Source organism: Macrobrachium nipponense, chromosome 13, assembly GCF_015104395.2.
Source record: "Macrobrachium nipponense isolate FS-2020 chromosome 13, ASM1510439v2, whole genome shotgun sequence".
NCBI classification, from domain to species: Eukaryota; Metazoa; Arthropoda; class Malacostraca; order Decapoda; family Palaemonidae; genus Macrobrachium; species Macrobrachium nipponense.
The window spans coordinates 60,613,202-60,639,662 of NC_087206.1; the positions used below are offsets into that span (position 1 = coordinate 60,613,202).

Genomic DNA, 26,461 nt, shown 5'->3' on the forward strand with positions numbered 1-26,461 from the left:
TGGAGGTGATATAGCCCATTTATTCATTCTTCTGGAAAATTCCACAAAAGAGAATTTCTCTTAAAGTATCTTATATATAGTTAGTTAATATTCAAGTATTTATAAGCTCAGCTACTCATATAAAATACAAATAAACAAAAGAAATTAATATTTTGACATTTTAGTCCCAAATGACCTCATATTAGCTAAGAGATCAATCCAATTTCCATAAACTCATCAAATATTGACAGATAACGAGGTTTGCACAAAGGATGCGTGTTGAGCTTATTCAAAGTTATCATCCTAAGTTCTTGCATGAGTTCGTTCAAATCTCTCTCTGAAAGTTCTGGAACATCGTCGGGCTCCATCAGTAAAGCCGGAATGACAGTCAAGGCAAAGGCCAAGCCAGTCTTATTTTTGCCTCGGAATTCTTCCAAGAGCTCCTCTTGGTTGAAGTACATCGGCAGGCCACCCGCTTCCAGCACCCCTTTGTAAGTCGAATGGTAGATGGACATGAAATGGTCGATGTTCGGTCTCCTGACATCCCCAGTCACGCTGGTATACAGGAAGTAATTCAAGTCACAGGCGAGAGATACCTCACGGCATATCTGGAGGTCTACCAGCATGAGATCTACCGGACGCCCTTCGTCGTCATATCTGTAAGAAAGAGCAGCTGTGACAACCCGTTTCTGTACTTGATTAAACATATAATGATATTATCCCACCTGACAAGAGGGTCTGCAGTGATTGCCTGTGCACTCTTGTGAAGATACTTTTATCAGAGGCGGGCACTAAACAAAACTTGGGAACGTATTCTAAACATCTGCACAATGAATGCTGGGTATCAAAGTCTCATCAGTAAATCGTTAACTGTATCAGCAATGATAACGACGCTATATATTTTTGGGAAAAGATAGCAGCAGTGTACTTTACAGAATCTGGAACTAAAACACTCAAATCCCAATGATACTTGTAGATAGATCTTTTGTACTTCCCCTAAATAATTAAGTCAAGGGGAGAGTTGTGGATAAGATTTTTTTGCAATATTGGTAAAGGAAATGAAGTTAAACGATTGAAATATATATATCCTAAAAACAATATATCAGAAACATTAAGACACGTGGGACCATTAACATATTGTTTAATAGAGCCAAGATCCATCAATAATATTGGAAAACGTACTTTCCAGCACGTCACTTAAAATACGTGAAAACTTAAAATTTACGAATAAATTCAATACATATCTGTTCAAAAACAGTTGTGACGCAAAAGAACCCATTATCATAACTATGACGTGTAAAAGACGGATAACGACCCAGTAATCAACTTAGGTAGGGATGATGTGATGATAACTGTACCGGTAAAAGCAGTTTAGCTTTGCATATATCTAGCGTTTCCCTAATATGGTTTCTACTTGACCAGTGAAAGCTTCATGTTTTTACGTTGTTTGTCATTTATCATCTAACGCAAAGACACGTAGCTGCCTTCTTCTACAGTACTTAAACTAAAAATACATTTGATTGCAAGGGGTCAACACTGGAGGTTTTTCACCATCCGTAATGAATCATCTTTAATATCAAACAGATGCCTTGATACTCTATCGCTGAATACGATTTGACAATTAAATGCGAACAAAAGTGGCAGGCAACAGATTTATTTCATTTATTTACAGGACCTCCATTTCAGGGAAAATGACGCCACCGATGACCTTTGCCGTGTCATACACGTTTGTTCGAAAATCATTGATCAGGGAAAGTAGAGTAATGGGCACTTTACCGTTTCATTTGGTTTGGAAACTTTTTCATAAGTATATTAATACTATAACTGAATTTTCTTCTCTTTCGATGGACAGCCTTTCTTCAACTTGTGACGTTATTGCAAATTGATTTCCTTCAATCCTGTTTCACTCCAATTAATTTTTACCATTTTCATTGCCGCTTTTCCCAAGATGTAAATCTTTATTTTTCTCTTTATATATATATATATATATATATATATATATATATATATATATATATATATATATAAAATAATCAAGCGGCACATCTCTCTCTCTCTCTCTCTCTCTCTCTCTCTCTCTCTCTCTCTCTCTCTCTCTCTCTCAAAAGTTGACGCTGAAAGTGGTGAGAGATATGAGTATTTTGTTTATGCTTCCAAGAAAATAGAAAATTTGGGTGCTTTCTTTATATATCCTGCCTTAGGCAGTTTCTTATTGTCCCTTCATCAAGCAGCATTCTTGTGGTACAGACGTGATCATCTTTACAAACAGCAGTTAAAACAAGCACAGAGATTAATACTGAGACTAGAAATTATTATCCCTCAGAATGTTTGGCAAATACGAGATTTGATAAACAGTAAAATAGTAATGCTGATATTCCCAAACTCACTTAAAAAGAATGTTGTTGTTCCAGCAGTCTCCATGGCATATAGTGCTATACCTCTCGCTTTGCATGCCAGTAGAAAAAGCATCTTCTAACTCCATCTTGAAGGGTTTCAGCCATTCAATGGCCTTCTCGTAGCCACCAACTTTTTCCAGCATCATGATACCAGTGTCGACATTAGCTTCAAACAATGGTAGAAACACGTCCTTGGCGTTAGGAAAAAAGTTGAACAAATCTAGAGCAAGGAAGTCATATTTCTCAGAAGCAGGCCTCCCTTCCAAAAACTTATTCCTGAGGAGGTAAGATGCCCCGTGCAGTCTAGCAAGCTCTGCCAAAACAAGAGCGCAGTGGTCCTTGCTCATGCCTTTCCTCCTGTCAAACATCTTGAAACCTCTCGCTCTTAAGTCTTCGAAATAAATCTGCTCTTTCCCTTCTTCCAGTAGGACAAGAAAACACCTGGGAAAGCGTAGACGTTTTTGACCTGCAGCAGTTAGTGCTTCGTTCAACACGGGAACAAGTTGTTCATAAAATTTCCCTTCCTTTGTGAACAGGAATGGTGTCATGTCTGGGAACCCTTCCATCTTCCTTTGTGCATTGAGCTTCACTATGTAAGTCACTTCGCAATCCTCTCCATTCCCTTTAGAAAACTTGACTTCGACGCTTGTCACGAAACAGGCATAGTTGTCTCCTGGTTTGGTGAAGTCAACTACCTTCCAAGATTTCAAGAGGACATCGCTTCCCTTGTCCGTCTCAAGGACTTTCTTCACGCTTTCTTCAGCTATCAGGCTCTGTGGTACGACAGTCTTGTCACTGGCCGCCACTGGAAAATTATCAAGAAAATCATAACTAAAAAAAATAGGCATAATTATATGGGCACAAATTAAGGACTGCACAAATTATGATTTGCTTAAATATTTGCCTTTTTTATTAGCATTACTCACTAATTCTTGTGATATTCTTTATTTCCTACCTAAACTTTACTTATAACCACACCTGATTTCGAGAATTACTTAATTGCAGTACATTAATTAATTTCATTTTACCGTTTAGTGTTTAATGGTACTCTAAACTATCAAAATAAGACCAAAAAAAGTACATATTATATGTTATTATATCAAAATTTGCTCTCAGGTTAAAACTAGACACAAGAAAATATTTTTAGTGATCATTTCATTCTACAAAACAATGGTAAGTAAGAAACGGCCAAAACTAGATTTAATATCGGACCATTATAAACAAAACAAAAGAAGTATAGGTACGCTTAGTACGAAACAACGACTGAACATTATCTTAGAAGTTATTTAGGCAAAGGCCAGTAGATCATTGTTCCTAGTGGATGAGAAGTCGAAGATAAAGTCGTTGGTGATTGTGTTCACCTGTAATGTAATACTGTATTTACGAGTATAATATTCTGTAGGCATCGGTTCGAGATAACCATCTGTTGATGAATGCAGATGATTATGAATCCCCTTTGCTTTCGCCATTTAACTATATATCCATTAAAGTGCAAGCCCCACAGAATCTCCTACTCTCTCTCTCTCTCTCTCTCTCTCATACGCTTCCCACGCATTCTCTTGTTTTCTTCTCTTGTGCTGCCCTCTTCCATATTTTGCAGATAATAAAACGAGTCGACACGCGCAATTCCTCCTCACACATGCACAGCGGGCTGCTCCCCCTTGCTAACGGGCCCACGTGCCCCACGTGGCCAGCATTGGACCCTTACCTGACGCCCTTGGAGAAGTACCTTCCTTCGTCTACGCATTTATGAAGCCATATCTTTCCCCCCTTTCTCGTTACCGTAGCATTTGAGTCGTAATTCATTCATTCTTTGCCCTCTGAGGAATCTTAAGAAAGTAGGATTTATGTTAAGCTCATATCCAACCCCTTGGTGTATCGCACACGTCTGTGTTGCAGGTATATTTTCAGATCCGTGCTGTGAGGTGGATTTTTCCTATCCTTGATAGCTCTGGGCCTATAGGTGTGTTGAAAATCAACCCACGTGTTCCTGAACACGTGTTCATTGCTCCAAGCAATTGGGTCATTAGCACCATTGCTGGTGCCCTGAATTAGCATATTAACATTAGGTGTAAATATTTCCCCTTTGAATTCATCTCTTAAGGTTTCCTTATGATTTTCCCTTGAATGTTATCTAGCCCTCAGCTAACATCTTGTTTTCTATTTGTGATTAAGCACTCGACTGGGCTTCTTCTTTGTAGTAGCCAGAGTAAATAAGCCCGTTGCTCAGCCCATCGAGTCTTAATTTACAAAAGTGGCGACTTTTACCAGAATTTTATCAGTAAAATATCAATACTAGAGTTGATTTCATGAGAGAAAAACGAACCTGAAATCCCAGCGCCATGAGCCCATCAGAGCAAAAGGAAGGAAGAGAAACCCCACAACAAGGTAAGAGTATCTTTTTCAAGTTTAGGTATTTAAGGCCCGGTCACACCGCCCGAACGTTGCTGGAGCGTTCCTTGAATGGTAGGGAGGTGGACCAAATGCTCATCACCGCTCACAAAATGGAAAAAAAAAATCGAAAACACGGGCGATGACCTAGCGGACCCAAGCGTCCACGAACTTGCGTCAAGTGGTGCCAAACTTTCATTGGGCATTGGTGGAGCGGGGGTGAACTTTGCCGGGGCGGAAAATTGTCCCCTTCTCACCGCTCGCAATATTTTGTGCAGCTCAAAACTTTCAGAGCGGTAAGGCCCGGTCACACCGCCCGAACGTTGCTGGAGCGTCCCTGGAGCGGTGAAAATAATTCATCACCGCTTGTAACCGTTCACCGCCGTTAAACATAAGTTAGCCCCGTTAAAGCAAAGCTGTGTATGCTCGGCCACCGCTGATGTTTCTTGAGGGGCCCTCCTACTGCTCCGAAAGTTTTGAGCTGCACAAAATATTGCGAGCGGTGAGAAGGGGAAAATTTTCCGCCCCGGCAAAGTTCACCCCCGCTCCACCAACGCCCAATCAAAGTTTGGCACCGGTAGTCACAAGTTCGTGGACGCTTAGGTACGCTAGGCCAACGCCCGTGTTTTCGATTTTTTTTTTCCATTTTGTGAGCGGTGACGAGCGTTTGGTCCACCTCCCTACCATTCAAGGAACGCTCCAGCAATGTTCGGGCGGTGTGACTGGGCCTGTAGGAGGGCCCCTTGAGAAACATCAGCGGTGGCCAAGCGTATACGGCGTTGCTTTAATGGGAGCCAACTTATGTTTAATGGTGGTGAACGGTTACGAGCGGTGATGAATTTTTTTCACCGATCCAGGGACGCTCCAGCAACGTTCAGGCGGTGTGACCGGGCCTTTATTGTTAGGGCAAACCAATTGTGACTGCCACTTTTTTTAGCTAGAAATAGGAAGGCTAGAATTGCGTGCATGCCATATTTAGCTACGAGAGAGAGAAGTTCCGCTCACTAACCATTAGTTTTCTGTGCCATGCATGAAGCAAGGTAGCTAGGAAAAGTGTTATAATTAACAAAGAACAGCGCCAGGTTCCCTTCTTGCGAAAAATAAATCGCTTAAAATCTCATGTCGCAAGAACATTCCATTAGTTAGGACTACGGTTGCTCCGAGTTGGTTTTACTTTAGCTAGCAAATACAAGTTTGCAGCGTTTAATATTCACCAAGCAAGTTATTCTCTCTCTCTCTCTCTCTCTCTCTCTCTCTCTCTCTCTCTCTCTCATAGTTTTTGCCCCCCGTGGCATGAAATTAGGACTTATAATAGGTACAAAATAGGCAAGAAACGCTTGGCTACTCCTCGAGAACGATAACCTCTTAGGAGGTAATTAGGTAGAACCCCAGTACCTCCCATTCATTCATTTTACCCAGTGAGGTAAATAGGAAACCGAACGCACATATGCATGCACAGACCAGCTGTGTTTGGGTAGGAGCCACCCCTTCCCCCCTCCCGGCCTGTATAGCACTAGCCGTCTGGGCTAGTCCAGACAAAAGAATTAGGGCCGGCTAATCGACAACAAGGACATTTTGTTTGTAAACATAATCACAAGCCATTTCCCCTACAATTATTCCTACTACAAGGCCCGAGCTGGGAGACATGTGACCAAATAACCATTCCTATAAAGAACCACAGAAATTAAGGATTTTTGCATCTTTGTAACGCCATATTCTCATATAATTCGCCTTTGCAAAGTCCATTACCGTCTGTTGACTGGTTGAGTAAATTTTTTCAGTCTACTCACCTGCTTGATATTTTTTTCTTCTGCCGCATTGTTATATGTTATATGTGCATTCCATTACAGTTTACTCGACAGAGCAATATCTTAAAATTTTGCTGCAGCTTATATGAGCTCACAGTACTGGTCGACTGCTTTTTATTTTTCAGTCTGTGGACTGCTTTTATTTTGGAATAGTCCATAATGCCAATGTTATTTTTCCTCCAAATTGTAACGGATACTTTGCTGCATATATATATGTATGCACATTCCATTATAGTTTGCTGGACTCATTGATATTTTTCTAAATCTGCAGCATCTTATATGCGCTTCTCATTACTAATTGACGGCTATTATTTTTTCAGTCCATTGATCCCTTTTGCATTTTGACTGCCCATGAGGCCAATATTTTGTATGCCCTCATGACAAGTATTTTGCCGTATTTATACATAAATGAGCATCTCATTACAGACTGTAGGCTGCTGCTTACATGTTTTCAGTCTCTTGACTGCTATTAAACATAACCATTCATAAGGCTATATTTCCCACCCACGTGACAAATAAGTTTGCTGTGTTTGTATACGCGCATCTCATTGCTGACTGTTGACTGGCTATTACGTTTACAGTCTGTTTGACTGCTTTTATGTTTGATCATACGTGAGGCCATACTTTACGCCCGCGTGACCCATATTTCCACCGCATTGTTATATGCGCATTTCATTACAGGCTGCTGGCGCTGCTGTTATATTTGATTGCCCATGAGGCACATATTTTACATCCACATGGTGAGTATTTCTACTGTACTTGTATATGCATGCCCATTACAGTCTGTTGACTGATTATCTGTGCAGCCACTGTTTTACACCTTTGTGGCCAATATTTAGTCAGTGGCTGCAGTTCCATGGAACCGTTCATTCAGTATTCCTGCCCAATTTATGTCCTTTCTGACAATCTATTCCATTTTGAGAACCCATTCCAGATCACGTGAATCTGTAACTTTTAGCATGCGTTTATGTCGAGTAATTCCACCTCTCTGCTTGCAGAGAACTTGTTTTTTTCCACCTTAGTGGAATTTAATTGTTGTTATTACGTCCTAGGGATGCCATTTCCAGGGCTTAGTGCCTGTGTTACCCCTTAGGAATTTCCCATTCATGCCTCACAACCCCCATTCCTCCAAAAAGGCGAGAAATTCGGCCTTAGAGGAAATTAAGGCCTTTACTGAAGCAGGGAAGGGCGTGGGCCTAAGGGGCCAAAAGTGTACTACTTGTAAAGCCGAGGAGAGGGAAAAAGCAAGAATAGAAAGGGAGAAAGAACGAGAATTCCGGGAGAAAGGAGAAGAGAAGCAGCTGCACAAGAAGAAAAGGAGAAAGAATGCAAAGAAAAGGAGAAAGAAAGAATAGAATGGGAAAAAGAAAGGGAGTTCCAAGAGAGGAAGGAAGCAGCAGAAAGGGCAGAGAAAGCAGCAGAGAGGGCCCACCAACTGGCTATGACCAACACTGGCATACAGCCATGTAGAAAAGGTCCTAGAGAACTTCCAGCCCCCTCCCACCGAAGTAGTCCTCATCTTGGGAAAACATCTCGAAGGAAAGGTGGCCATCGCTTTTCAAGCCCTCCCCATTCACGAGCAAGGAAACCACACTGGCGTACGGGAAACCATTGTCAAAGCCTTCTAAATTACCCCTGACAGGTGGAGACAAAAATGGAGGACAAGGGTGTCCAACACTGTCTCTGTTGATGAGATCCTTAAACTTTTTCAGTTGGAGGTTTTCTTATCGTATGCCCCGCCTGAACTTGCCACTAACTTAGTGGACAAAAATCCAAGGATATTGTGAAGTGCTGTAAGTGGGCGGATAGTTGGGACACCCACCACCCACTACAAAGTTCCCTAAATAAGAAAATTCACCCTGTTGCTCCCCCTCTTGCCAATTCCCACAATGCAATGCCAAAATAATCAGCCACGTAAAACTGTTTGGGTGGTGTAATAAGCCTGGGTATTCCTCTGAACAGTGCTATTCCCAGCCAGCCTCTCAACCGCTGTTCATCAGCCCCTCCTCGACTTGACTGCTGCCGGTCAAGACCCCCTCGCAAGCAGGACTCAGGGCGGAAGGCCAGCCACACCAATGGCAACTGGCGGGACCCCAACCAAATAACGTGCTGAGACTGCTACCTCATGGGTCATAACAGACTCTAAATGTGTCAGAAGGCCTGTTTCAAGGCTGGTACAAACTGTCACCCTCCCTGACGACGTCTGGGTGACGATCCATGGTATGCCTACGGGTAGTCACAGGAGACCGCCCACATGGCTGCAACCGCCTCTTCAGAGTACTTCAAACATTGGTCACCAGCCGACCACTCCTGTTGGGCCAGGATTTGGTCCAGTGGAGGCATACTCAGGTCCCCATCAGGTGCCTAATGGCCCCCTAGCTTGATAAAGCAGCGAAGGGTAGTTTATCCATGGAACCGTTCTCTCCTCTGAATCAAATAGATCTTGGGGAGGTAGAATGGATGAGGAACACCCCAGAATCCACGCCCAACCAGGAACTTTCCCCAACTGCCCCAACTCTCCTTGTCACAGGGGCAGATGCCCAATCCCCCACTTTCAGTTGGGAGGAATTAATAAAGGCTCAATAGCAGGACCCGGCGTTACAGCATTGTGGATCTGGTAAAGGATGGCTACCTCGGGAAGGGAGTTCTGTATCACCTTTCCCGGGACTCTTCGGCACCCGCACATCTCATCAACAGGTGCATCAAGGTGTCTAGGGCCCTCCAGCAGGAGGTCTTACAGCTAGCTCATGATGGCCTCAGAGGACACTTCAGGGTTTCCCGCACAACCCAGGCAGTGGCTAGTATATTCCACTTGCCTGGAATCTGTAAGGCCAAGAACTTGTCAATTAATGCCCAATGTGCCAGATTACGGGGGTGCTCAAACAAGGTCATCCTGAAAGCTCTCCTAAAGAACATTCCATTGGTAGGCATCCCATTCAGACATGTCTGCAAAGACTACTGCTCCCCATTGAAGCGAACAGAGAAGAGGCAGGGGAACCAATACTGTCTCACCATAATCGATTGGTTCACCCGATACCTAGAAGCTATTCCTATCCTCAGTGCCACATTGAGGAATGCCATGAATGACTAAGTGCTACTCTTCTGTCATTTTGGCTTTCCTGAAACAATTCAGACAGATGAGGGTAGCCACTTCATGTCCCAGGAGTTCCGAAGTCATTTAGCCAGCCATGGCATCTGCCACATCCACTCAACACCCTACCACCCAAGGGGTCATGAACAGTTCCACTAAACCTTCAAGAGTCTCTTGGCTAAGCTCTGTGAGTAGGATGGAACTGGCTTGGAAGAGAATCTACCATACGCACTGTTTTCCATACGACAAACGCCCATGGAAACCATAGGCTACAGCCTGTTTGAGCTGCATTACGCCCACTCCACACGGGGCCCCCTTGACATCCTACATGACACCTCGGAAAATCCGGACAAGGCTGATTGGGTAAGGGAGCTTCCGACAATCCAACGCAAACTTTGTGCTGCCTGGGAAGTTGCCCAGGCGAATGACACAGCAACACAGGAGCAGACAAAAATGAAATATTATGAAAGGATCAAGGTCCAACCTTTCAGTGTTGGGGACTAGGTCCTACTCTGCACAGGGACATCGTGCCCTTGGAGACCCAGTTTATGGGCCCCCACACAATCTTGGGTAAGCACAGTGAGCTTAACTATCTGGTGGACTGTGGGAAGCAGAAAGCTAAGTGGCTGCATGTTAACCTGCTGAAGCCATTTCTGGCCTGCAATAATCCACCTACCGAGGAGCCCCATACCCCGGGAAATTTGGTTGGCACTATAACTGTAGCCCCTGTGCCCACCTTGAACTCAGAAGTAATGGCACAGATAGAAGCCATTACACCGGGCCTTGACCCCAAAGACCGGGAGGTAATCCGAAGGTACTAGTATGGAGGAGTAATGATGGTAGTTTAAATTTGACAACGTCTCCAAGGGTTGCGTGAGAGAGAGAGAGAGAGAGAGAGAGAGAGAGAGAGCAAAATTGGTGGAGGAATAAATGGGAGTGGTTTGATGGTGGGCGTAAGCGTATGAGTTGTCTGTTGTGTCGATCACAGAATATACCAGTAGCAGTAGTGTGTTACAGGAGTCATAAGAAGTCAGTAAATTGGAAAAGACAGTCAGATTCAGAAGTAGCCAGTGTTATTTGGTGTTTTCTTGGTTGGTATTGATATTCTGTGGTTGTTGTGATTGTGTCTGTCTGGTGATTGTTGAAGTTGAAGAGGTTGGTTGTGCGATTAGGTGCCTGTGAGTTGGCAGTTGGGTGACAGTGTTGGTGGTTTGTTGTGCTGGGATGGAGTTGGCGTATGATTGGGTGGGTGGTTGTTTTCAAGCTGCTGGTGGTTGTTTGCATGGTGATTGGGATGATGTTTTTTTTTTTTTTTTAGTTCTTGTGCGGTTTTGGTGTTTGTCTGTTTTGTGCTGCGATTCTCGGCGGTGGTTGTGTCTCAGCTAGCCTAGCCTAGCCTATATCCAGTGGACAGCACAATGTAGTATACCCCTGAAGTCAGTCATTGATGGTGAGTATGAGAGTGTGAAGTTGTCTGTAGTTTTCGGTGAACCAGTTGAGTACGAGAGTTTAAAGTTGTCTGTAGTTTTCGGCGAACCAGTTGTCCTGCGAGTAAAAAGTAACGTAAAGGGGAAAGTGTGGCTGTGGGAAATTTTGTCAGCCGATACAATTAAAGTAACTGTGGGGAGCTTGCTTGTTTTCTTTCCTTTGCTTGTGATCCCGCCACACTAGAAGACTATCCCGAGGTCATTCAAGATCAGTTAGGATGTTCTGATGGCGCAGAACACACCAAAAGGGTGCAAAGAGGGTTAAAGCCAATATCCCAAGGGTAATATCGAGGAGCAAGTCAGGATCCAATTAGAACTGGGGCTAATCGAGAAGAACTATGGCGACTGGGCCTCCCCGGTCGTCATAGTCCCCAATGAGGACGAGGGGGATCAGCTCTGTATTGACCACAGGAAAGTGAATGCCATCACCAAGCCTGAATCCTACTCCCTACCAAGAATTGAAGATTAACTTGACAACATCGGCAGTGCCCAGTTCCTCAGCAAAATCGACCTGGAGAAAGGTTGCTGGCAAGTGCCACTCTCAAGAGACATAACACCTTACTGTCTTTATGACCCCCAAGAGTTTTTATCTGTACAAGGTCATGCCATTCAGTCTCCGGAATGCCCCAAGTTGTTTCTAGTGGCTGATGAACAAGGTTCTGGATGGTGTGTGGGGTGGACGTGTTGGAAGTCTCTCTTGTGCTTCTTTACAATAAAGAAAGGTTTTTCGCCCGCGGTGATTATAACTCTTATAGTAGTCAATGTGTTAATAATGTCTCCACATAATACCTGGCAGGAAAGCCGGAAAGTGTTGTGCAATTGCAGATATACTAATATTCTTTCTGCTCCAATCAATGACTTTGGATCTTTCAAATCACAGCTACTCGAGGCCTATTGGTCCTGGGAAATGGGTAGAAGAATGCAGTGTATATGCTAGTGCTTGGCCCTTCCTTTACCACAAAAATGTCATCCGACCAACTTCCAGCCATTGCGCAAGTGACCCTGGCACCTACCGGTGCCTAAGCCCCACACCCAAGTTCCATACTCATGAACAACTGTCTTTACTTTATACAATACCAATCGAACCATTCCGAAATCAGGTCTGCTATACAATCTGTCAGTGATATCTTCTCCAATGAGGAAATTAATGTTGCATATACGAAATGCAAAGATCTGATACCAAAGAACATTCTCAAGGAGTGAGCCACAAAAAACCTGTCCTCTCACAAGAAAACATCATATATCACTAAGTGGCTAAGGACCTGCTCGGTGGAAATCTACGCCGGTGACCCTTACAATCTACCTCCTTAGGGGCCTGCTGACCTAAGCCTACCTGTTGTGTACCCCACGGCAGAAAATGCCTTCCAAACAGCAAAATCACTCTCAGAAATAATTGGACAAAACTTGGAAAAAATCAAGGAGACAAATGATAAATTTTCTAGAATCTGGGATGTGATCAAAATAGTACAGGAATCCATAGACAGTCTTAAAACTATGGAAACAAATAATCTCGCACTGAACTGCGATGCAACCAAAGGAGTGCAGGAATCACGAGTTAAATGCACAGATAGCGACCAGACTCCTTTGAATGTGGCATCCATTTTTTCCTCGCCTCCCAGCAACATGGGAGAAATGAGGGTGCAACATAAAGTCGAGATGGCCATGCCCACCCAGGTGCCAACTGGTCTCTCTCCCTCGGTCAAAGTGCGCCCATCACCTATAGACCATTCTGAGGGGGCCGTTGGTCTCCCAATGTCTTCTCCCTTCCCAGTGCCTCCGGTGGAAGATAGATCTCCAGTGACAATCACCAGCCCTCATGATTCTCCTGACCCTATCTCTCCCCCACCAACACCACTTTGTGATGTGGATGAGAGTGATCATCAGGGTCTGGCGGCTGGCAGACACAAACAAGCAGAAAGAAGAAAAGAACCTCTCATTTGGCCACAGGACCGTAGCCCAACATTCATGCTTCATCTCACCTGAAACCTGAGAAGAGATGTCACGTAATAATTCACCATCTGCGCTCATCGGTGATGCTAGACGCCATAGTGGAGAGAGTCAAGTTTCTCACAGACACTGACACGCTCATCTCTCACGAATGTAAGGTGGCTTGCAGGATTACCTGCTTCTTTCAACACCTCTATGTTAAAGGCGAGACTTTCGGACCTAATACAATAGTTTCAAGATATAACCTAATCCGGGACCAACAACCCCCTTCCCAGGGGAACTTACTGACACCCCAACCAGGGTCACTTCAACACAAGTGCCAGCTAGCCACCCATGGTGAGTGACCGCCCACTCCCCCTGGCTAACCCTCCATCCACCCAAATGATCATGGCATTCATCTCCCATCTTCGTGAGTAGCCATGGATACATTAAACATAATCTCTTGGAATATTTTTGGCCTCAAGAGGAACATTCCTCTCCTAAACATGTTCTGCAAACACTTCAAAGGCATCATTGCATTGCAAGAAATGCTCCTTTGGCCACATGACATTGTCACTGCAATTCAATACATGAAGACTTCAGAACCTTCTCGACTTCATCAATGCAAGTTACAGATCAAATCGTAGCCGGTCACCCAAAAGGGGGGCCTTTCTTTCCTGTGGCACAAATCATTGGACAACATGGTAAATGTGAAGACATACAGGGGTGATAGATTGCTGGGGCTTCAGATGACAGTAGGGGGCTCTAAAATCCTAATAATTAATGTTTATATGCCCTGGGAAAATAACAATAATTTTGATCGATACTGCATGATCCTAGGTGAGCTACACAGTACTATTCACGATTCTCCTTCTGATCATATTTGTATAATTGGGTACCTTAATTCTCATGCCCGAAAACTATTTTATAATGAACTTACTTGCTTCTGTCAAAAAATCATGCTCTCCATATTAGCAATGTAATGCTTTTCCCTCCCTCTTCCTATTTCATATGTACAAAATATAGCGGACACAGTTACAACCTCCTGGCTGGACCATTGCATCACATCTCCACAACTTCATGATTCTATTATCACCTGCAATATTTCCTATGATCTTGCAATCGGCTTCAATCACATCCCATTACAAGTGTCATTCAGTACCCCATCCTTCCCTACCATGAACCCCCAACTGATCACCCACCAGCTGTAAACTGGGATTTTAAAAACCAAAAGAAAACCAGATACTTTAGGGCGACTATGGAAACCAGGTTGCGGTCAATAGTTCAACCAGCAGACACCTTACTTTGCACTAACACAAATTGTAGAAATGACCACCACAGGAGGGATAAGAATGAATTCTATTTGAACATAATTTCCACTATGCTTGCTTCAGGCAGGGCTACCTTTAGATTTAGTCAAGGCGATTCTCGAAATATACCAGGATGGAATGACTTGATTAAAGATCTGTATTCATATTCACGAGAAATATTTCAATTGTGGAGGTAAAGTGGTAGCCCGAGGGAAGGACACTGCATTACTAATGAGACAGGTGACAATATGGTTCTGATTTCCCCATCAGTGCAAGGTTTCCAACAACTCATCGACACTTGTTGCATATTTGCAGAGGAATTTTTTATTCTATGCAACGAAACCAAGACCCAGTGTATGTCGCTGCTCCTGAGATCGCTCAAGCAAATTGCAGAACCACAAATTTTCCTCAGAAATCATCGGCTAGAATTCGTGCACGAATTTCCATATTTGGGTCACTTTATCACAGATGACCTAAAAGATACGGCAGACATAGAACAGAGGCATCATAAACCATGTGCAACTGGCAACATGATTGCAAGGAGGTTCGCCTTCTGTCACTGAGACTTGAAACTGCTGCTCTTCCACTCATATTGCTACAACATCTATGGGTGCTCCCTGTGGACGAACTACACCATTTTGAGATGCCTCACAAACACTCCTCGCCACCACTCTGCTACATAGATGTTCACAGAAAACCACCTGGACAATTTAAAAATCTTTGTAAGGTGAACAGTGTCCAGTCTGATCACCCATCTGTGATACATCAGCAGTTCACTCATACAAAGCATCCTAAGTAGTGAGGCAAGAAGAAAATCTAAATTGTGGGAAAGATGGGAAAAAGAAGCATTTGTTCCCTAAATGATTTAATCTCTGTTTTTGCAAAATGTCATCTGCAGAATCTGTCATTATTATCATATTGCTATGATTATTGTCATTACTGGTATTCTCCTTTTTTCATTATTATTGCGATGATAATCAATAAAGTGTTTACATTCAATTTTTTAACTATTCTCAATCTTAGTACTGTTATGACCATTAGTTTGATTACCATCTTTCATACTAACTCAGTAAGTTTGGATATTGCTGATTAATCTTTGGTTTTTTTATCATGTTATCTTATGTATCTAGACTGTATGATACTGTCTATTCTTTGTATATTCCATGTATATGGCCTTGAACTGAAAATAAATATCATTATTATTATTATTATTACTAGTCTAGACTTCATAAAGGGCAGACGTGCCGACACCTGCTCTGCCTTGTTACACTGGTTCCAATCATTTTTTGGTATGGCTGGTGTCCTGGATCTGTTGGCGCTTCATGGTCTGTGTAATGATCAGCAAAAGTTAGGCGGTTTGCTGGACGCCCTCATTATTTTGTGCCTCCTGAATTGCCAGTAGCAGGAAGATCAGATTTGTCTTTGGGAGCTACACAATCACCTGCCCAGACTACTAGGAGTAAGGGGCGTACCGCCAGTGCTAAGGGTAGGGGCTCGTTGTCATCTCCTGCTTCCCCTGCACCAAATCCGTTGGCCAACTGTGGTGCTTTTCCTTATGGAGATATCATTAACTGTCTGCGAGGATTGCACGAGCAAAATAACAAACTGCTAAATTACCTAGAGTGTATTTCTAGCAAACTTGATACAGTGACCGTGTCTGGTGCTACTGTGATTCACAGTAAGCAGGAGCATGGTGTTGCTTCTCCCATAGAAGCTACATTGGTCTCAGTTAACCAAAAAATTGAGAAATTAGAGCAGCAATAAAATTCGGAAATTTTGATATGTAAGGGGCCAGCGGTTGGTAGTTTGGTCATGGCAGCGACAACTGATTCTCATGTTAATTTTCATGTCTTGAAAAGGAGAAATCTGTAAGTACATTTGTGAAGAGGATGGTGTCGTAATTGATATTAACTGTATACAAGTTAGTGTCTTTGATCGTAACAGGAAGTTATTGACAAAACCTAACCAGGTAATATTCTATAACCTAAGGCCGTTAAAAAAGAAATTTCCAGCTAAGATAAAATCTGTATTTACTCTGGATGGCATTACTCATGTCAGGTTCATTAACAATGGTCGGGTCCGCAGGGTCTCAACCCTAACAAAACTGCGAGATATAGACCAACGAGAAATTCCAATTATGGATGCTGTGGATGATTTGAATGTTAATGTTGAAACACCCAGTGTTGCTGTGTAAGTACTGTATTGTAATCAATGATGGCTTCTATTGATTTTGAAAACGGTGATTACCTTATGCTGACACAGATCTGGATAATTATTCTCCTCCTTTGTGTAATTATCTTGACTGTGAGTTAATATCTAATATGGTAACTGTTACATGTTTTAATATATTACTCTTGAACATACGAAGTTGTAAAAAGAATTTTATTCAATATGTATCACATTTTGCTAACCTGTTATCCCTGTTTTCATGTGTAATCTTTAATGAAACTTGGTCATCTTCTGATAAAGACGTAAATTATGTAATTCCTGGATTTTACTCTCATGATATATATCGAAACCATTATGGTGGAGGAGTGAAGATATTTATAAAATATGGTATAAAGGCGAAAATTTTTTTAAAATTTTCGTTTGTAAATTACCTCTTCGAGGTCTTAACAGTTGTATTCAACTTTAACAGTGTTGATATTGTCTGCTCTACTCTGTACCATCCCCCTACTTCCTCCCCCGAGAATAACAATACGTTTGTCACTAATTACTTATCCTTCTTGAGAGATTTACTTGCAAGGTACAAAAAAGTGATAGCATGCGGTCATTATAATATCAATCTGTTGTATATGTGTAAATTTGGATATATTGATAATTTCATTAATGGTATGTTTGAAATTGGCCTTATGCCACTGGTCACAATACCCACGAAAATAAACAAAGTGTCTTAACAAGGTTCAGCCTGTTTGACCATATTTGGATTTCTAATATTGATAATGTGAATAAGACTTACGTTATCCCTTATGATCTTACAGACCATTTTATTGTTATGGCTTCATTTAAGCCATTTGCTAACCAACTTATAGGTAGGGTTGCTCAAGTGAAGAGATTGTTTAGCAAGAGGAGTTTGACAGCTTTTAAGTTTCTTGCGTCTAATTTTTAACCTTGGTGAGTTTGTTCTTCTTGGTGGTAGTTTTGTTACTGGGTATGATTCTTACTTTGCGGTGTTTTTAAACTTTATGAGAGCTCATTTCCTCTTAAAAATTCTTGCCCAAACTGATCGAGCCAGCTCCATGGATGATACCTATTCTGAAATCTTGTATTGCTAAAAAGTCAAGGTTATATAAATTGTACTTGGAAGGTAAGATTGAGAAATTGTCCTATACTTAATATAGATAACAAAAGGAATTAGACCGGCCAAACGAGTACATTATTATAGTAAATTTTAAGATGCTGGTAATGATACTTCGAAACTTTGGTTAATTATTAATAATCTTATAAAAACTAAGAAAGCTACCAGTCTGGAATATATCCAGACACCTGATGGGACCTTGACTGGCTTGGATTTGGTCAACTATGTCAATAATTTTTTTGTAAATGCTGCTGCCTCCCTTGTGGGTAATTTAGAACCACCGCTTGTAACTACTTACCATACCGCTCCAATAATGACAACATGTTACTTAAGGCCGACTGATCATGTTGAGGTGGCACATGTTATTAGAAGGTTAAAAAACAAAGGTAATAAAATTTTTGACATAACACGTTAATATTGAAGGATAGCTGTAATATATTTGCTTCCCATTATGCAATGCTCTATAACATGTCCATTATGCAACCTGAATTTCCTAGAATTAAGGATGCTAGAGTTACTCCTGTATATGAGTCTGGATTAGAGAGAATCATTGATAATTATAGGCCCATATCAGTTTTACCTGTGGCTTCAAAAATCTTTGAAAGATTAACTCTAGACAGGATGAACAGCTTCATTGAAAAGTACTCTATTCTTAATAATTCTCAATATGGCTTCCGCAAGAACAGAAGTACTACACAGGCCATTATTAAATTTCTCTCTATTGCAACAAAGGCTTATCGAGAGAAGAGTTTCTGTGTCTGCTTCTTCCTTGACTTGAGAAAGGCATTTGACACTGTGTCACACAAGATACTTTTGGATAAACTACAGAATTATGGGTTTCGTGGCCAATTTCATCTATACCTAAGATCATACTTTACTAAAAGAAGGCAGTTTGTCAGCGTAAATGGTATTGATTCTGATGATATGGTGGTTACATGTGGTGTGCCTCAAGGGTCTATACTTGGCCCTCTTTGTTTCAACATATTTATAAATGACCTACCTAATGCAGTGCAGGCCGAAACAATTTTATTTGCGGATGATGCTGCTTTTCTGCTGGTTTCCCATTTCATTTCCCACCGAGCTTATGAATAAAGTTAGGAATTTGTTTGTGAACTTGAGGTATACTTAATAGCAAAAATGCTAACTCCTAATACTAATAAGAGTAAGTTGATTTTATCCTGACCAAGTCTCCCCAAGAACTCCCCGCCCTATCTTTCGCTGATGGCATTATTGAATGGGTAACGGACTTCAAATACTTAGGCTTGACCATCACTGATACCTTGACATATACAAAACACATAAACAATGTCTCACTTAATGTCAGCCATATAACTGGAGCAATTGTTAGTACTCGTGCTTTCTTACCGACTGACATATTGCTTAAAATATATAATGCTCTAGTGCTCTTACTTGAATAACAACCTCTTAATATGGTGTTCTGCAACTGTTACTGTGCTTGAGAGATTGAAGGTACGTGTCAACAACTTGCTAAGAATAATTCTGGGTGTCAAATATGAGGATGGAAGACTGGTGATTGGCACATCGGAGCTTTATACACCTTTACAGATACTAAACATAAGTAGCTTGTATAAACTAAGCTTATTCGGGTTCTTGAGGAAACTGATTATGGGTGAGCTGCCATACTTTTATAATCTTTTGTTACGCCCCAACTTAAGTTCCCGTGAATATGCTACTAGGGGCCGTGGTTATCATACACCTGCCGTACATACAGAGGCTGAAAGGAGATTCCTCCACTATCAGCTGATTGGGCTTAGCAATGAACTCGACAGAAAACTTTTAGAAGACTCCTTTTGTTTCTCTCAGAAATTATAAAAAACTGTTACTTGTGCAACAGTAGGTATTTAAAGTAGTGCTGAACTGTGCCATACTAGCACTCTTCCTGAGTGAGTGTCATAGAATGGCTCGACGCTAACCCAAACTGAACAGTAGTAAGATACATATGGATCCAACCCAATCCGTCATGTCATGTTGACAACTTTCAGAAGGTGAATGTTATACCTGATAGCTGTTAAGATCTTTTATCTTTAATGTCCCTTCAGGGAAAATGCCATTTCATTCCCTTCCCTCCCCCCAATCTTTTATTAGTGTTTGTTTATTATCGACCAAGAGTCAATATTTAGTTCTATCTCTATTTTTATTGTTTGTCTCTGCCCACCTGGCACTGGGCTCGATTTTTATTACGTAACTGCAGGATCCCTAACACCCCTGCAGACGTGCATTTGCAATGCCCCCTCAGGGCAAATTAACTGCATGAAATGTCTTATGCTGAAATACATAGCATTCATATCTGATAGAACTGAGTTTATTATTAACCCTTTTAGAATAAGGTTAGAGTAAGTAAAAATTTAGTATGATGAAATTATCTGCTTACTTAGATTTTACGATTTGTTATTCACTAACTCTTTAAAATAATTATGTTAAATTTATTAGCTAATCTTTGAGAATAACATGCCTGGGCAAGATAATGTTTAAAATAATTTTTTATTTATTACGATTGATTTTCTTTTTTGTGTTCATCTATATGTAAGGGACTTTCCCGAGAGAACTTTAAATAATTGTCAATGTGTAGAAGGCATCTTTTAAGAAGCCCTATGGCAAACTGACATAATTATAACTAGTTGTTGCGAGTCAATGAGGGTAAATGTTTGTGTTAAGTGACCATAACAAATTACATTTGTTCAAGTTCCTCGGAGGAGAGAGAAAAAGAATTATCTCATGGCGTAAGCAAATTTTTCTCCTCCATTTCAATCAGTTTAGGGTTGAAATGACTCCTAAGATGGGGAGGTATTATGAATCCCTTTTGCTTTCTCGCCATTTAACTACATATCCATTAAAGTGCAAGCCCCACAATATCTCTCTCTCTCTCTCTCTCTCTCTCTCTCTCTCTCTCTCTCTCTCTCTCTCGCTTCCAACGCCTCTTGTTTCCTTCTCTTGTGCTGCCCTCTTCCGTAATTTGCAGGTAATAAAACGAGTCGACACACGCAATTCCTCCTCACACACGCGCAGCTCCTAGCTGAGTTCAGGTCTGTCTCGGGCACAACCTCTGACCCAGTGCGGAGCCTCACCTACGGGTTGCTCCCCCTTGCCGGCCTACGTGCCCCACGTGGCTAGCATTGGACCCTTACCTGACGCCCTTGGAGAAGTCCCTTCCTTCATCTGCACGTTTACGGAGCCATATCTCAGCAAGAAAGGTAAAGTACGGAAGTGTGGTGGCAGCAAACTTAATTCATTATATATTTCTGTTGGTGCTTGTGTTGTTGCTCAGTGTTAAACCCTCTTCACTCCTCCACAGCTGTGATCCCCTATCCTAGAAGATACCTTGAATGTGGTTGTGTTCATATTTTCCCCCTTTCTCGTTACCATAAAGTTTGAGTAGTAATTCATTCATTCTTTGCCCTCTGAGGAATCTCTGAGTAAGTAGGATTTATGTTAACCTCATATCCAACCCCTTGGTATATAAGACGTCTGTGTTGCAAGTATATCTGCAGATCCGTGCTGTAAGGTGGCTTCTTCCTATCCTTGAAAGCTCTGGGCCTATAGGTGCCCTGGAAATCAACCCACGTGTTCCCAAAAGCGTGTTCATTGCTCCAAGCAATCAGGTCCAGTAGAGCACAACCTTGGAAGGTCATTAGCGCCCTTTCTGGCGCCCTGAATTATAGCAGATTAACATTACGTGTAAATATATCCCCTGTAAATTTAACCATTAGAGTTTCCTTACGATTTCCCTTGAATGTTATCTGACCCTCAGCCGACATCTTGTTTTCTATTTGTGATTAAGCACTCGATTGGGCTTCTTCTTTGTAGAAGTTAGCATAAATAACCCCGTTGCTCAGCATATCGAGTCTTAGTTTACAAAAGTCAGTTGGAAATCTGAATTCTTAATGACAATTTCTTTTTTTCAATCATCAACTTTTATGCTCGTTACAGGAGGCTCAAGAATGTCTCTATCAATCATTGTGGAGAAAACATTCTGTTTGCGACTATCTGACGACTCGGCTACTACCAAAATGAACCCAGATTGCACAAGCCAGAAACCAATCCGCATATGTTAATTCCGACAGGGAGCTTGGGCTCCACTGGTTGATAATTGTTCATGGACTTGCAACATAATCAACTGAGTAGAAAAAAGAAAATCTTGAAGAGTCGTTGTGCTTTTCTACGACGCAGCCTACACTCCTCTCCAGGATAACTGGTTAGACCCCAAAGACCAGAGATGTCGGACGAAACATCGTTCTCAGTGTATTCGTTCCCCCAAAAGGGCTGACCTCCAGTGCTTTGTATAGAAAAAAAGTGCATTTTACTTGCTGATTGATTATTCTTCAAAACTATGTGCCTACATTTGATCAACTGAGAATTTGTCCCTGTTACTATAGGTTGAGCATTTCTTTACCCTGTCAGCAGTTGTTTCAAGCAAATAAAACTGGCTTGAAATTCATTACAGGACATTCATATATCCAAACATTCAGGATTTGACTCCTTTACGGCATAATATAAAACAATTTGTTTCTTATTAATGACGTTCATCGCATATGGAGCTTTCCTGCTTCTCCAAACCTATGAAAAGGTTACATGAGCAGTTTACTTTACAGGCTGTCGTAAAAGGCACAAAACATTCACGAAGTAGCAACTTAAGGTCTGCAAAAAGAGATATCGATACCACATTCAAACAATACCAGCATTACAATATGCTGGGGTTTTTATTCATGTATCATTTTCCCAGTGAACAAGTTTGTACTCTTTGACCACCTCATCTAAGACCAGAGCAATCTGAAATATGTCCCCATTTGAACTTGAACAGAGGAGTTTTTCTCATTTCTGGCAATAACCCATGATCATTTTTACTCTTTATATTTTGATATGGCTAAGTTAGAAGTTTTCTGGCTGTAGGACGTAATGGAATTCCAACTAAATCTAATCAAGGAGACAATCATTTTCTTTGAGTTCAGCCTCAGAAATACTTGTCAGTTTTGGGTAACGGTAGTGAGCAATTCACTTCCCACAAGGTGCTCCTGTCGATCAGTTCTTTTCAAATTCCTGCACGTTTAAGAACTCAGATCACTGTTGCGTCTCTCGTCAACACCCGTTATCTCCAAGAAAATACACCTTGAAATCAGTTATTGCTGTCTGCAGATTCTTGCTTCCATTCGAAGTTCATGAGGAATTAGTTCACTTTTCGCAATCTTAAAATCATCATTAGCACCTAAAACTCTTCTATAACTTGGTGTAAACAATGTCATTCACGCGCTAGTTAAGAACTAACCTTAATTTATCTCGGCAATGTTTTTTTTTTAAATAGCTGGACATTGCACAAGCGAGTTCTCTCTCTCTCTCTCTCTCTCTCTCTCTCTCTCTCTCTCTCTCTCTCTCTCTCTCTCAAAATTCAAAATTTCGTGATAATACCATAGACCCACGCACTCGTTATTTCTTTATCACAGACTGTCGACAGCAACAGCATATAATCAATAGTGCTCTGATTTCTGATTGGAGTTAGTTTGTTATTGCCGGACAGAGAGTAATCTGGAATCTAGATTACTCTCTGTTTGACAAAAACAAAATAACTCCCATAAAAAAACAAAGCTATTGCACATCAAAGATCCAACGCCTGGAGCCCCTTCCAGTGCTCACTTATATTCTGTAAATTTTCCTCTGCCTTTTACCGTAGTTCAGTCTTATATCTTAATTAGTAAATCTTCAGCCAAATTTGCCCAAAGATTAGTTCTATTTCAATTTTTATCAAATGGTTCATTGGGCACGTCAATTATATATAGCTTGCCTATTCCGTAGGGGGATAGTGCCATCAGTGCACCTCGTGTGGTGCATTGTAGGCTCTACTTAGGGTTCTTTGCAGCATTCCTTCGGGACGTAGTTGCAACCTCTTTCCTTCCTTTTATTCTCTACTCCTTTCATATTCTCTTTCTTCCATCTTACTTTCCACGCTCTCCTAACAATTGATCCATAGTGCAATGCGAGATGTTCCCCCTACTTTGGTCTAAATTCTATATTCAATTCAATTCAATTCAACCTATTGCTTGCCTAAGTTATTAGTCAGGGAGACCTCAGCCACTAATACACGGTATCGTAAGACTCAAAGGGGCAATGGTCACTCCACACCACTGTGAACAATTTTCTTGAGGAATTCCAAGCACTCTGCACAAGCATAGTTTCTCAATATGTCCAGTCACAGAAAGTATTGACGCGACACGAAACAGATTCTTTTGGATTAAGGGAAACACTGTATAAACCATAATATTCATCGTATAACTGAATATACTTAGATACGAATTCGTAAACAGCCCCAAATATTGTTTAATATTCAATTCACAATACTTTGGGAGTAACTTGCGTCAAAGGAGAATTATAAATCATAAGTTTTTCACCAGTGGTAGTCGAACCACTGACTGATTGAGAAAAACAACGACGCACACTGAACCTTCAATGGAAGCTCAGTGGTAAAAAGTCACTGTACACAATTGTTTTCAAACCAGGTAGTGCTATTTAAGGTAATAAGGACAACTATGTGACGAGGGTATCTTGCCAGAGGTCATTTAAGAAGCAGACAGACTTGGTCTAGGATCACTGAGAGCACCAGCAGCAACAACTTCCTCTTGCTGATTGCTTTTACCATGAAGGAGATGAAGTACACAAGTTGCACCACTCAATTTATGAACCTTATCTATGAAATCATAGCGATTACCTAGGTCAAAGGCGGTGCTATGATTAGTTTGGACAAGAATCGAATCCTATCCAAGCTATTCTTGAACATAACTAGTAGATCTCAAAGAGCCTTGCAAGGACCATTTGCATTCTGTAGGTATACCGACTCTCTGGAGGCAATTGCCTGGACAGAACTTACTTACATAAGTAAGTGCTAAGTTCTAAGAACTTAGAAAGGATGAAGATTTGCTTGTTTGCTATATTCCCAACCTATAGAACCCTTTAGAATAAGAACCAAATTACATTTATTAGCTTTTGAAAAGCCAGTTTTTAAGAATAAAACAGATAAATAGTATTCAGGGTCACACTGACCAATTTCAATCTTGTCCTTTTTGTCAATAATTATTGAAACTAAAGCATATCAGTAACTTGTCTATCATCTTATAAAGTTTAATACTTCCACCAGACCGAATCCTTGGAAATTTGTGTTCGTAATGAAAAGAGTTCAGCTTTAGTACGGTATTGAATACAATCCATGATGTTATTTCAAAAGCCATAGAATGGACAGAGATTGTTTGGGGGGGGGGGGGGGGGGGTTGCTGGCGAAAATGAGCAGAACACCTATCAAGAGAAGTACCTCAAGGCAGTGTCCTGTGATCTAAATTATTTAGTATACGCACGTTCTAATAAATTTTGGCTTGTGATAAAATATAAAAGAAGCTTCTATTTTTCACAGATAATAAACAGTCCGATAAAAGGACGTAATAAAGGATATGAAGAGTTGGACGGACCAAAAAAAGGGGGGATTGGTGTTTGGGGAAGGGCGGGGGGCGCTTTAAACGAGGACAGAAACTGAAGACATCGATGGGGTAAAACTAAAACCTAAAACAACTTAATATATAGACTATCATTATACAGAAAAAAAGTGAAGACATCATGAAGGTTAGGGATACTGATAAACGCCTAAATATGGAAGATCTCGTATGGTTAAATGTGACGAAATTACATAACATGAGAGAATATTTAATAAAACTTTCACCAGAAGTCTCTGGAAAACATACAGTAGAAATCCCGGTTTATATATTTGCAATCAGACGATTAAGCTACTGCCTGTTTTTTATGACGTTTGGCAGGTAGCAAATCACATAAGAAAGTACCAGGATTCTATGAGACGGCCATTCTCACAGAACTTCACTGGTTAGTTACCGATTAAATCACGATTAAAATGTAAAATATCGGGTATCCTCAATATTTCAATAGAAAGTATGAAGCTGAAATATCTACTACGCCTTGAGTCATATGTATTACTAACAATAAATTATTTGGCGTCACATTCACCAGGGTCACTTTAGTCGATGACCGATGAGAACTCTTCAAAGAGCAACCGTGAAGGACGGATTGAGTCTAGATAATCGTAACTAGGATCAAACTTCTTTTTCTTCTTCTTCTTGTAACCGCCGATGTGGGCAAGATATGAACTTACATAAGGTTCCCCATCTCTGTCCCCTTTGGTTATAAACAATGTGATACTCACCTTTACGTTCACTTCCAAATGAAACTTCCTTGTGCACTTACTTCATCGATACATTCGACCTTGATATCTACTCACACTGGTGACATTTAGTAGGAGAGAGAGATTGCTTTTGTTAAAAGGGAAAGATTGAAATCTCTCAGACTATCGAGTCTTGATTTTCATGAAAATAGAAAGATTACTGGCGAAACCACATTAATATGAAACTCAACAGTTAGAACTTTGCCTCGTACTTGTAAACAATGACGGAATATTCTAACTCTCTGCACAACAGCTTCAGGAACCCGCTTACAAGCGCACTACTCCCGATGTGAAATGCGCGTCACTGAGTAAGCCGATTGGTCTAACTCGTTCCACAGCCCCGGAAGATGAACTAAAAACAGTGAGAGTGACTTCCTTTTGGTTTTCCTTGGTTGCCGATGCTGAGTTCCTCCACACGACCATACAGAATCACTGAGGAGCTTCTAGTCGCATTTTCAGATGGTTTTCAGTACAGCTGCGTACGTACGTCAAAGCATAACTAGGATGTCGCCTACAAAAAGTCATATGAGTGTCTGCTTGAAATAGCG

General features: G+C 41.2%; 1 protein-coding gene and 1 long non-coding RNA gene across 3 annotated transcripts; one reads left to right on the forward strand and one right to left on the reverse strand.

Moving 5' to 3' along the window:
- LOC135225831 (uncharacterized) lies at positions 1-26,461 on the reverse strand. 2 transcript variants are annotated; one of them, XM_064265360.1, is made up of 3 exons: positions 26,126-26,461; positions 2,367-3,180; positions 1-636 (listed from the first exon to the last, which is right to left on the reverse strand). In XM_064265360.1, coding segments are annotated over exons 1-3 (1,266 nt in total). In that variant the 5' UTR covers positions 26,127-26,461; the 3' UTR covers positions 1-185. The 2 variants fall into 2 exon arrangements, with proteins under 2 accessions (XP_064121430.1, XP_064121431.1); XM_064265361.1 differs by lacking the exon at positions 26,126-26,461 and adding an exon at positions 25,896-26,095.
- On the forward strand, positions 20,754-22,007 carry LOC135225830 (uncharacterized). Its single transcript, XR_010317096.1, has 2 exons — positions 20,754-20,898; positions 21,635-22,007. It is a non-coding gene; the product is annotated as an uncharacterized LOC135225830 (long non-coding RNA).